Consider the following 14,054-nt stretch of genomic DNA (forward strand, 5'->3'; position numbering starts at 1 on the left):
TATATATATATATATATAATTTTTTTTTTTCACAAAAAGTGCAACTTTTCTACAATATTCTGCAGTCAGACACTTGAAAATAAACATTGTACACTCTGACTCTCACACTCTGCACATTGCATTAGAATCAATTAATCGAACACCAACACCACCTAAAAAAATGACGGCAGTTCTGAAAATAATCTATACCTCAGGGTTTCAATTACATGCTTTTATAGCAGATATCTTTGTTGAGCACTTAACAGTTGGAGACAGAATCCATCAGCATAGATGGATGGTTTAATAATGCATTACAAATGGTTCACATGGGAACGATTCATGAGACGCCAGGTAGCTTCTCTGCTCATGTTTTCACTAAAGTAATAGCTCTGCTTCATTGTAGACTTTAATTATCCATACAAGTAGTTGGAAAGGTGCCATGGTCTTATTTTATATTTTATGAACATTCATACATGAGACTTATGCCGTCGCGGTGGGTGCATTTCAAAAGAAGTTTTTTTTTTCCTCCTCCTCTAATTCTGGAGGTACTGAATGCCTACCTTTTCAGACTAAACTTTCCTTCAGCTTCTGCAAGGAACAATTTTCTGATTTTACCTTCATATTGTAGCTTAGGGTTGCTAAGTGCTTTCTGAGCACATTGTTAAATATTTAAATGTCACATTCATGAGCTTTGTGTGGATTTACGGTTTTACTCCCGTTTTAATATTGGAGCAATTGAATATTCATACAATGTGCTCTGAGTAATAATGTCCTTGCGGAAAATGAAAGAAGTGCTGTAAACATGAATAATACAGTGTAACAGGGAGAAGTGCCTACATGAAAAGATACATAGAAAGCAAAGTCAGAAAGAGGATTGTGGTGAAGAAGGAAAGGAAGAAAATGTACCCTTACCTTCCTTGATGCTTCAGGTGGTTTGGAAAGTACTGACTCTGAAGCATAAACTGAGCCTCCTCAGTTTTTGCGTTGACAATTGATGGCAAAACAAATATTGCTGGGATGGATGGGTGAATTCAATTTTATGTTTAATGTGTCTTCAACTTATTGGTTAGGTTATTGCTCTGCCTCTGTGGTTCTAAATTGGTGTTTAGTTCTTGTTGTTTGCCATTTGTTGTTTCTTTTGTTTTGGTGCCAGCTATTCCTCTTTCTACTCTGTAACTTAAAGTATCCTTGGGTCTTTTAATGATATTAAACAACTGATTAGATTAAAGATTATTGCCTACCTGTGTGTGAATGTGTGTGTGTCTCATTTTACAAGTACATTTTTTCGGTCTTCCTCAGGTTGTCGGGAAGTAACGTGCCCTCTCCGATCGTTAGCAACAAGAACTGGCTCCGACTGCATTTTGTCACCGATGGCAACCACCGTTACCGAGGTTTCAGTGCACATTACCAAGGTAAGATCAGACGAAATCATCTCAATGCACCCGCACACAGGATGCTCCTGGTGGTTAAGTGTGGGCTAACAGCGCTCTGCTCATGAATAGCTTTTATTTTTGGCTTTTAATTTACTTTTAGAAGGTTTTTATTTTGTTTCCTTGTCCCCCTGTTTTGTTTGGTTTCTGTTTGAAATTCAATCCTCCAAATAACTCCTCTTAATCACACTTCTTGAACCCAGTCATTTTGTCTCAACAGCGCCTTTCTCCCTGTTTTCATCTCTCTGCTTCCCTCTCTGTCCTTGTTTTTTACATAGTTAGCTCTTTTGTTTTCTCCTGGGTAAGTGCTCATAAGCACACAGTTTTACTTTTCTTTGATGCAGCCCCTAAACGGTGAAAGCGGTTGGAAATTTATTTGGCAACAGCCATGTCTCCCAACAGCGATAATGAGAGGTGAATTTGTGCTCAGCGGAACGACTGGGACAGATAGTGTTTTTATTTACACTTCACATGTTGTTTTTTTCCCCCCCTTAATTTTCCAGCTTTTCGTTTCAGCCTCAAATCACCTCTTAAATCTGTGCAGCATTATAGGTCACTCAGAAATTGCTATTGTCTTAGCCTGAGGCATGCAGTGCACCTGCAGCACACACGGTGTGATTAAAATGCAGAATCATGTATTATGAGGAAGTGACGGAAAGTAGGGTAAAGGAGGTGAAATGTGGTATGGTAATGAAAGCTTAGTCCCTTGCATGAGATTTTCTTAAGTTATTTATAAACTGCAACCCTGTATTTCTTTCTAATAGGCTTACAAAACCCGACCCGCAGGTCAGCAGACACAACGTAAAGATTTATTCATTGACCTGAATCTCACTGCGTTCCACCGAGCCACACCTCATACTTTCACTCACTCCATTTTCATTTATTTTAGCTCTCATTGCCGGCTTTTACATGGCCTATTGTCCTGCAATTTAACAAAAGAAAAAGTCAGGAAAACATTTAAAAACACCGATTTCATTTGCAATCAATGTTGCAATGTGAGCGCCTGTCTTCCTAGCACCCCTTTACTTACCCACCAGGGTATTTTTAGATAGCTCTCTCTCTCTCTCTGAAACAGTAATTATAGTCTTTTGCTCATTTCTAAAGGGCGCTGCCAGCATCTTAATGTCTTTGGGCTTATATTAGTCTTCTCACAAGCATAAGTCACGTTCTCCCTCCTAATCTTCTCTGACATGAAAATTTGGTACGTGAGTAACCAGCTTTTGAAGTAGAAATGAGCAAGTGAGGAGACTGACACGAGCCATCTCAATCCTGAATGCTGCTCAAATCGCTTGTAATGCAGAAGCAATCACACCCTTTGAACTTTTTCATCATTTTTAACGTGGCAAACAAAAACGAGTGTTCTTTTTGTATTTTTGTGGGAATGAGCATTCCAAAGTAGTAAATAAATGTAAAGTTATTTAACATTTCAATGTTTTTTGTTTTTGTTTTTTGTTTTTGTGAAATGGGAGGCTATGCAGGACTATTGTAAAAGGAGGGTTGGGTTGTGAAACAATATCCAAAACTTGTAACATTTTGAAAACTTGGACAGTGTGCTTGCTTTAAGCAGTTCCTCGCATTTAGTTGGAGAATTTGCATAGAACATTCAGATGAAAAAGTCATCTTGAGGAAACCTTATATTATTCTTTGCATTCATCGCGTGTCTCTAGCAGATCTCTGGTCAATTAAACCAATTACAGTAACTGAAACTTCATTTAATTCAGTGGTTATTTTATATTAACTCTGCATAATTTTTCCAGCCTGTGGTTATGATGGGCTTATTAAGTTGCAAATGACCCCAGATGATACCTCACTACATGTTGCCTGGGTTTCAAATTGACCACTGGGAGGACTTCTGTAAAAAAAAAAAAAAAAAAAAAATCTGTGCCCATCAAGATTTTAACTGAGTCTTGCAGAGGCACCAAAGAGAGAGAGAATTCACAAAAGAAAAAAAAACTATAAAAAGAAGAAAATGCTGTGTTCAGTCTTAATGTGAAATAAAATCTAATTTTTATATTGGTTACATGACTGACCTCTAATGTTTTATAGTGGTGTAGTCCATGCCAGTTCTAGTTTTTATGTTAAGTGGTGTGCACTTTCCAGCAGTACTTAATTTCTAATGTCTGACCTCAGACAAGGTGATGTTTTTTTTTTTCTTCTTTTATACAGACTAGAACATGATTTTACCAATTTAAAGTCTCATTTCAGTAAAATCAGAACAGCTTGCTGAATGTTTGGCAGTGCCTATGAAAGGACAGCTTTGTATCTTTTAAGGCTGACTTGATGAAATATTTGTTTGTAATATTTGTTTTCACACTGTACTAGTCTGGTTGAAAGCAAGCTTTTTTTGCTGTAATTTAGATGGCTGTCTGTATTTTTTGTGTTCTTCAAATACATAGTTAAACTTTAAATACCTTCTTTAAGCCTACCTTTATGTCTAAATATTTTATAAGTTTTTTAGTCATGCGCAAATGAATGTACTGAATCAGAAGAGTCAACTCCCATTGAGTAAAAGCTGGCTTTCCATTTTATTTCCCTTTTGTTGTTCAGTTCTCATTCTCAGTGGCTCTGCCCCGCTCATTGGAGAACTTTGTTTTGATTGGTAGCATGTTGCCTTTGTGGCCAATCACAAGTGAGGATATGGGATCGTACCATTTTGTGAAAACAGAGAGGGGGACAGACACAAAAGTTAGTTGATGAATCTGTCCATCTTCTCATTCAGTAGATATTCAACAAAAGATAACGCTTCGATTTAAATATTACACAAAAACTAGAAAATTCCTGAAGAAATTGAACCAGGACATGCCAAAGTGTGCCCGTTGGTTGGAGCCCAACGTTCTGATGCTAAAAATAATCATCAATGCTAAGCTTAGCAAGTCAGTCACTGCTCTTCCCTATGCATTGCTAATGGCATGCCCCAATAAAAAAGCCTGCTTTTGTAGTACAAGAAAAACATAAAGTTAGGCAATTTTAAGGCTTCTGCTAAATGCAACAACATTTGGTAACATACGAAACATTCGTATTTGACATGCTAAGCTAAAATATGAGGGTACAGATGATAATAAATTAAAAGCTGCTGGGAGTCAAAAGAGCCAGCTCCTCTCTGGGAGCCGTGCCACAAGAGCTCGCTCTCAGAAAAGAGCCGAATTTCCCATCACTATCCTGGTGCCATTTAAAAAGTATTGATTTTACACACAAATCCAAAAACAGAGCTTTGCTGCATGTTTTAAAATAAACCTAATTTATTGAGTCAGTTTAATCCCATTTCACTGGTCTTAATATAATAATGTGTACACCATGATAATATTGCAACATAATTTGATTGATGATTACACTTTTACGACTAAACATCTCCAATCAGTAAATGCACAACGGAATCTTGGGCATCCCATTCAATAAGTTTAGCAATATGTCCTTTAGTGCCTAACAGATTTGGACTGCAGTCCCTTTTGCTAATTTCTAAAGATTCAATCAGATCACGACAAATTAGTGTCACTAGAGTTTTAAGGACAGGTGAACACATCTGACATCTTATCTGCACTTTAGATCATTAGTAAACTGTTTTTACAAGATGTTCTGGTAAAAGACATCCAGACATTTTTCAATAGAAAGAATGAGACAAGTAGATGTCATAAGTAATCTCAAAGACCGATCTTTATATGAAAATAGTGAATTTTAATAACAATGTCAAATATATTGGGTTCTGAAGAGAGTACTGTTTTGAAAAGATGTGAGTTCAGTCTGGATTTGTCCAGGTTATGATGGGGAAGAAAGCTGAGCCTTCAATTGAAGGTAAAGAGAGCACATTATGAATGGCCTGTACTTGGACAGTGCTTTATTTAAACCAGAGGACCCCAAAGCACTCTACTTTCAGTCATTCACTCATTCATGAACACATTCACACGCTGATGGTAGCAAGCTGGATTTGCACATGCAGTAGTTACTAAGTGCCACTAGTACAGCAACTACATGCCACTGGTTGCATGGCAGCACCTATTGCCTCTGCAAGACACTTTACCAGCAGGACACAGTAACTGACACAGACAGAGCAGAAATTCAAACCAAGAAGCCATTGGTTACAGGATGGGACTCCTTTGACTGTCGCCACCTGGTTGAATTTAAAATTCCTTATAAACCTAAAATCTGCCATGTTCATGATTTGAATTTAGTCATGAGGGTGATTGAAAGGTAATATCGTCAACATGACAATAATTAGCTTTCGGTTTATTCTGAAGTTGCTGTGTCTCCCGTATCTTCCATCTTGTTGGTGTATGTGACGACACTTTTTTGAAGGAGTTTAATCGTGAAAAGATGAAACACATTTTTGAAACCTCGTTATAAACATTCTGTCTTGTAAATGAAGACTGTTAAAGACTGATTACATGGCTTTGTCATTGGTTCATTGCTGCAACATGTGCATAGCATTCTCATATATTAAGTGCCACATATGAGAATATACTACATTTCTGCATTTCAAATTTTTTGCCATGTCCAAAAAATCCTTGATATCCTGGCTTAGCCTTTGATAATGCTGAGTTTGCTGAAGTACAAGATGCATAGAGAGATGGTGTTGGTATTGTATTTACTTAAAGCTATATATCTACATTACATTGCAGACATAGATTCGGCCATCAAGTGTAAACAACTTGTGCTTATATTGAGTTACCTAAACTTCAAAGTTTGACCTTCTGTTTATCAATTGCCATTACAATTATTAATTTATTCACTTACATTTGTGAATGTTATATTTTTCTTCTGTGACATCTTTAAACTAAACAAGCAAACAGATCAATATCACTTTCTGCTATCCACACAGAAGTTACAGATAAGGTGACAAAGAGAAAATAAAATATCTCCTCACAGCTTGTTCCAAATCCTCAGAGGTCACTGTGTAGGCAGGAGGAATCACATTCCAAATGGCATCTAAACAAAAAATAAGATGTGGATGTCTGTCACAAGACAAGTAACAATGCACACACACTTTTATGGTGACAGTAGCTCAGGAGATAGGAATTTGTCTTGTTAACACCAGGTTCACACAGCAAGATTTGGAAAATATCGATTGATTCTCAAAACCTGAGCGATCTCACACACTACAAAAAATAAATAAATAAATAAAAATCAGACATAACAGGTTTGGTCCGACATGTGTGTGGTGCACAGCCAAACAACAAAGACAACACAACACACACAAACAGATTTCACTCACAAACATTCAGATGGAAAATCTAGCAACACCTCTTGAAATCAAACGTTAGTTCAGCGTAAATAAACAAGATTGCCAAAGAGACAGCAATGGCCTATTTTCGAAATAAAAAAAAAACAATATGAAAAGAAAAACCATTGGTTAAAGGAGTGGAGACAGCATGAGCATTATGAAATAGAGTTGTATTTTGTTCCCTCCAGAATTAGGATTGTGTATTTTGGATTTCCCTAGATGTTTCTGTCACTTTACTTTGTGATGGGCTGCATGCCTCATTCAACAGGTTGCGTGGTCATTTGTCCTCGGGAAACACCCAAAGTGCTTGGATATTGGGTCAAGACATTCCAATATGTTAAGTATCCATATGTTGAAGATGGTGAGGTCCCTATGTCTGCCCAAGGAGATTAGATTACTCTTTGCACAACATACACAGCAGGAATATCTCTTAAGATTATCTTTAGAGCCATCACAATAACCAGAGTATTAAGACTGTCAGAATGCGCAGATCTGGGTAAAAATCTGCATAAAAATCTTGCTGTGTCAACCAGGCATAACTGGTGGGTAAAGCTCCTTTGGTCTCAGTCGTGTCCTTGAGCAGACACTTTCACCTGCCTTGTTTGCTGGTGGTGGCGGTCAGAGGCAGCAGTGGCCGGTTGTGTGGCATCCTCGCTTCTGTCAGTCTGCCCCAGGTGGCTACAATGTAGCTTAGCACCATCAACGTGTGAGTGTGAGCATGAATAACTGAATGCCGTGTAAAGCGCTTTGGAGTCGTCTGGGCTAGGCCAGATGAAGTGCTAAGTACAAGCCATTTACCCATTTACAGTTTTAACACCTTAGAGAAATTTGGACAGAAAACAGGAGTGCCCAAAACACATGCATAAATACTTGCTCAGAGGAGAGCATGTAAACTTCATAAAAAATGTTGCTCTTTCCTCGCTATCCTGCAAACCCAGCTTGTTTCTCATTCAATTCAAACAGGCCATATAAAAGGGCAAAAAAAAAAACTAAACAAAACTATAATAACAATAATGAAGGAATTACTAATAAAGATACATATCCTCTTTTTAAAAAAGAGGGTACATTTTCATTCTTATTCCTCCATTTCATCATCTATTCCTATGAATTTTCTTCTGTAACTCTGGGCCCTCTTTTCATGCCGTCCTTCAGACGTATCATCTGATTGATTGACTGACAACCTGGCCACTCCCTTTGAGATTTGCCCCCTAATTTGTTTTAATGATCTTAAGTACTTTAAAAGGTTAATCAGCATGCTAATGAGTGGTGTCAGTGGGGAAAAAGTTAGTTGATCAATTAGAGGAGCTTTAACAGGCTTATGATTGATTAGCTGCTTCCTGTCAGCTGTCAGTCATCTTCATTACTTTGTTAGTTAATACGTGTTAGCGGAAATGCACAGTGGGTGGTTCAAAAGGTTACTGGATCAGAAATTGCTCTGTTGTTCTCTAACCCATTCAGATTTATACAGCAGTGCCTTAAAAAATTGTTCCGATTCCTTAAACTTTCTCACATTTTCTCACATTACAACTACAAACTTTGACGTATTTTACTGTTTTTTTTGTTGTTTTTTTTTAAAGCAGCAGAAAACTGTGTGCAACTGAAGTGGAAAAAATCTATACATGGCTTTCAAAATGATCTAATTTGTAAAGAGTTTGCCTGGGTGTAACTCTTTATCAAGACTATCATGACTCAATAGTTTTGTTACAAAATATTAGGTAACAAACAAGATTATGGAGACCAAGGGACACGTGAGACAGATCAGGACGAACTTTGAGGAGAGGTTTTAGGTTGTGGAAAAAAAAAATCCCAGGCTTTCAACATCTCACGGTTCATTCCATCAACTGAAAATGGAAATAACTTTGGCACAAATGCATACCTAGAAAGGCGACTGTCTGACAGGGTAGGCCAGGACAGCATTCATAACAAAACCCAAAGACAAACAAACAGACAATCTAACACCCTGAACAAGCACTCTGCACCATGAATGATGGTGCTGGCAACATTATTCTGTGAACTTGACTTCAAGACTGAAGTTCACTTCCAGCATGGAACTAAAATTAAACATACAGTCAGAGTTGTAGCTGAATAGTTTGGGATTGTTTGTCTATCACAAAAAAATACAAGTGAAGCACTTTACAGTGTGTGGTTTTAACTCAATAAAATGTGTACAAATAAAAGGAAAAAGTTATGTAAATGAAGTATTTTGACTCTTTTAGATTCTCTTGCAGCAGAAAGCCACCGGTTAAAAGCTTAATCATGGACTGCTGCTTTGATTTTAGTTTTTATCCATAAACAGAATACTCCTTGTTGACCAACTTTACTTTATTAAAAAAAAAATATATAGTATTTTCTTAGTACTACTTGGGGTCAGTTCCACCCAGTAAGCCATATGGTCTGATCCACCACATTCTTCCACTTTCCAAACTGGGATGCTGCGGCTCCTCAGCAGGGTGCAAAGGGTTAGTAAATATTCATGGAGAAGGCTACATTAAAACAACTCCAAATTTGTCTCGAAATGAACAAATCTGCCTTGGCAGGGCTGGTTAAGTATATAAGACACTGCTATGAGACCTCAGAGGGACACATTTGGCTCCAGGTCCTGCCAGACTGTTTTCCTTCTGTGTTGTTGTGCATGCGTGTGCTTGCCTGTGTTTGAGGTTGGGCAATTTGGCTCATAATAAAATAAATAAGTAGAAATCCCCCTGCTTCTGTTGCAGTCCGAATTACAAAGTTCTGAATTAATAATAATCTCACAATGATTTATGTCCAAGTTTGTGGAGGAAAGGGCAGTGGGGTTAGCGAGGCAAAAACAAAGCTCTGCGACAAGAAAACAGCAGATTAAAGGAAACCAAAGAGGAGGTAAAACAGTAGGGAGAAATGATTAATAGGCCTTGAGAAGAGAGACAGACAGCCAGAGAGCAACGGGGGGTTTAAAAGGACAAGTTATTTGGCAAGATGGTTTGGCTAAATATTAATACTAAAGAATTTATAATGTCCTGCTGATATGAATGGTTTCTGTTGGCCGGCTTAGAAGGGAAAAGAGCTGCATTTCTGCGTGCGCTCACTTCCTCGTTTGAGCGGAGGCTGCGCTGCATTCACGGTTCTTGGACACAGGACAGGAGCCTCGCTCCCGAACTAGTCTGTTTGGTAAATAAAAGCCTGCAGCTCTTGTGCACAGCTAAAGCAAATCTACCAATTATTTTTAATTGTCATTTAAATGCTTAATTGATGCTTCAAAATATTTCCTGCTGCCAGGATTTTAAGACATGCCGTAGGCATTTTGTTGATGGACCTAAATTGAGGGAATTAACCATTTTAATTCAAATATCTCCCCATCCCAAGGGGACTGTGTGTTTTTCTCAAAGGGTAAAATCACTTTTATTTCAACCATTCACTTTTTATTCACAATTCATTTGGCAGTCATTCTTATGATTTTAGAAAAAAACAAATCAAAATTAAATCAAATATAAGGTCAGCTGATGTAAACCTATGTTTAATCCTGCTCTTCTTTCTCATTAATTGTATATTTTATTTTATTTTTTTGTAAGTAAAATATTTTAGCTAAGATGACATTAATTCTGTTACTGCACATCACTGTCTTGTCAAGAGCTAAACACAATCATAGCCAGTACGTTTCTATCACTGTTTAATGAAAGCTTTGTTATATTTAGTTATGCAAACATTTATTTGTAGCACAGGGAAAATATGCGTAGAAAAATTCAGCTCAGTTGACATTAGCACATCCATAGATTAGTATGAGGCATCTAAAAGTCTCCCACTGTAATACTTTTACCAAAATATAATCAGAACTGTTACTGTATGTCTCACTGAGAGAATACCTGTAAATCATATACAAACCTCCACACTTACAACATCTTTACAGCATCTTTTAGGGATTCTGGCAAAACCACACAGTGGTTTACTAACATGGCATCTCCTTAGGATTCAACCTTCTACACATTTATTAATAATTCTTAAAAATTCTTTACCTAAAAGCAGCCGGTTGAGATAGTTTGGGCATCTGGTGAAGATGCCCTCTGATTGACTTACTAGGGAGGTCTTTTGGAAATGTCTCACTGGGAGGAAGCCTCAGGGCAAACCCAGCAGTTGCTGAAGAGATCACGTTTCACAGCTGGCTCGGGAATGCCTTGGAGTCCCCCAGAGGGGCTGGAAGAAGTCGCTGGGGAGAGGACAGTCTTGGGATTTCTAAGTGGTAGACGATGTGTGGATAAATGAATGAGAGGACGGATGGATCGTAAATCTACCACATGGAGTGTGTTTTTGCAAGAAAAAGCACTGAATCCCTGCAATTTTTCCTCGACGTGAACTAATCTAACCTAAAATAGAATTCATCATAAACCATCAAATAGTAACTGAGTTGGGATCTCCATATGTTGAGATCAAAGCACTGGGATAATTGCCTTCCTGAGTGAACGTTCAAACGGTAATTACAGCTTGACACCTAGAGGCATTCTCGCTGACACAGCTAATCAGATTGAACTGTTAAGAATTGAAGTGTAATTGTTTTTTTGTTTTTTTAACTATTGCATATTTTGTACTTGGATTATATGTGTGTTGATTAAGTTTATAGCAATGAAAGACGTATCTCAGGTTTTCAGCTACGTTAAGTGGTGTAAAAAATTGTAGAATACAAGGAACTGCTTGACCTTTTTTAATCTTCTTTCATTGTCACATATAGTAAATATGGCAGTATAAGTTCCAGTTGTATCCTATTGTTAGAGTATTAGCTCGCAGAAGACTGCAAGATTGACATGGTCTGCTAAACTAGTCATAGCAGAGAAAAAAAATCTTTACAAATTTAGTCTAAATATGTCTCAATGTATATTTTTATGTATATTTTGGATTGTTTGCAGAAAATTACTTTTATTTTTCAAACTGAAATAAAAAGATTCCTATTCTTCCATCTCCTATTTGCTCAGCAAAGCAACTTCTGGCAATCATATAAACTTCAATCATGTAGCCTCTTATTACAAAGGACTGGCCTTTGCTCCCCTTGACACTCATCTGTCTTCACAAGGTCAGTAAATACGCCAGAAATGGTCCTAAATAAGACAGCTAAACAAGTACACACACATACACTTAACTGAAACTTTGTGTCTCTTAACTACTTACAAAATTCTACATTTGCCTCTGCAAAAAAGCATTGTACATCTTTTCTTCTCTCCTGATAAAAACACTGTTAAACATAAGTGTCTCAACCAAAAATACTGCTCACTCCACAGATCTCCAACAAGGTGCATTTCCATGCACAATACTGACAACAATGGGACCCAACAAACAACCTGTAGTTGAGAGTAAAGTCTGTGCCGCTCTCACAGGTTTGTTTCTCGGGTAAAGCTAAGTTTGTTATTTCGAGGCGCATTACTTAGATGGGTATTACAAAGAATAAATGCAACAGGCCTTTTGTGTTTTAACGAAAATATCCAGAGATTAGGTTTGGCAACTGATTTTAAAAACAAAGGTAAAGTGGATTCTGCCTCCTACATCAACCATCAAACGCTGTACGTTACCAGGCGCTGTTCATGACAGATCCAATATCCATTTGACGGTGCAGTCAACAAACTATTCACACAGATGAATGGATGTTAAAAATGGCTTTTAGTGTTCACTTTTTAGTTGGAACACTGTGAAAATTGACTGCTTGAAAACACTCTTGGAAAAAAAAAATTGAGATACGTGTAGCCTCATTAAAATCCAAGTTTTATAAAGCTGTTAAACAGGCTAAAAGATTAAAAAAGTTGATAATTGCTCAAAGTAAACAAAGTAAAGACACACACGTTTAACATCTTTAGTAATGACTATTTATGCTTAATCCAGGGACAAAATATACTAAAATGTAAAAGAGTATGCTCCAGGTGACCTGGATGGTTCATAGACAATGGGAGACATGCATCACATTATTTGGCCGCAATATTACTAACAGCCTTTGCTAAAGATTAGGATTTCAAAATTAAGAACACTGCACCCATTTTGCAAGATTGGTATTATGTTACCATTATACTATTAGCGCATTGCAAAAAGTAGATTTAATAAAACAGCAATGAAAGAGCATTGCTTCTCTTCTCATGTTATACAGATGACTCATTTTGTTAAGTCGCATGTAACATGCAGAGGGTGAAGTGGAGTCATCTTATTGGAAGTATCTCAGCGTAAATTATGATGCTGTAGAAGTCAAAACCAAATTAGATGGTAAACTTCAGGCAATACTATTCCTTTCAGTTACAGAAATACAGCAATAAATTAAATCTCAAAATATGAAACAGGACTGGACCATCTCCAACAAAGAAAGGGACAAAGTAGCCCCTTTCTTTGACCTTTTGGTTGTCTTCTCGTTAAAATTCAACGTAGCAGTTCAAAATCAATAAGAGGTTTCATCATTTAAAAAAAGTTTAGATAGCATTTTTTTTAACTGACATCAGCATTTTGAAAATATTGCAGCATGCTCCTCATTGCTGTATTCCAGTGAGGTCTGTAATCTAATTCTTGCAACAACAAAAAAAAAAAAGTATTTTTAAAATGGAAAACAAGAACAATTAAGCAGAAATGATAGCAAATTAAGTGATTTTGTAAGATCCTTTTATCATTAAAATTAGAAACAAAACTCAGATGAATTGGAATGTTCTCATGGATGCCACTTTTTATTTTAAGCCCAGTATTATTACCATCTTTCTGGCTAATTTTATTTTGTCTGCATAGATGTGAGTGGATTGTATGTTCCCACTCACATATCAAAATTCAAACATCTGTATAAGTTTAACCTTGTTTGTCTTCTAGCTGAGCACTTCTCAGCGCATGCATACATTATAAGTTGATGAATCTGTTTGTTGATGTGTCAGTCCACTGTGCGTGTGTGTGTGGGTGGGTGTGTGTGTGTTTCGCCATTGTCTTTGCATGTGTCAGGTATGAAGAATCTGTTTTCTTCCCTTTGGCAGAACCTACCAATCACATCCCTCCGTCATCTTTCTTCATTACCTATTCATGAGTTTCTGTCTCTGCAGGGCCGTGATTGGCTCTTAATGAACAATTGACTGCAATATTAGTCAGCCAGCGCTATTGGAAGAAATAATTCAGTCGGTCAAAAAAAGGAAACAACAGACAACCAAGGCTACGCAAACATTATTCAATTCAAGCAGTGGAACAGCATAACCCTTGAGGAGGTTGACATATTGGATATTGTCGATTGTGCATTTCATTTCTTTAAGGCCCTTGTTGTGTCTCAAATCCACTCATGATCAAGTGCATGCAACTTAAATTGCCCAGTGCAGCAGATAATTACAGCCATGAAAGAAAGAAAACATTCAGCCCATGCAGGATATACAATTTGGATTCTGGGTAAATAAATCCCCGAGCCCTTTTCCTTGTCAGCCCTAACTTATGAACCATTAGTCAAACTGAGTACTAAGATACTG

The 14,054-nt window shown here is 37.3% G+C and overlaps 1 protein-coding gene across 1 annotated transcript in view; it reads left to right on the forward strand.

The window, feature by feature from the left end:
- LOC103151595 (CUB and sushi domain-containing protein 3-like) overlaps nucleotides 1-14,054 on the forward strand; it is a 272,095-nt gene that overhangs the window by 95,884 nt on the left and 162,157 nt on the right. The window contains exon 4 of the mRNA XM_007571755.2: nucleotides 1,279-1,391. Within this exon, the coding sequence (XP_007571817.1) occupies nucleotides 1,279-1,391 (113 nt within the window). The remainder of the gene's footprint in view (nucleotides 1-1,278; nucleotides 1,392-14,054) is intronic.

The sequence above is a fragment of the Poecilia formosa genome, unplaced genomic scaffold (genome assembly GCF_000485575.1).
Source record: "Poecilia formosa unplaced genomic scaffold, Poecilia_formosa-5.1.2 Scaffold286, whole genome shotgun sequence".
NCBI classification, from domain to species: domain Eukaryota; kingdom Metazoa; phylum Chordata; class Actinopteri; order Cyprinodontiformes; family Poeciliidae; genus Poecilia; species Poecilia formosa.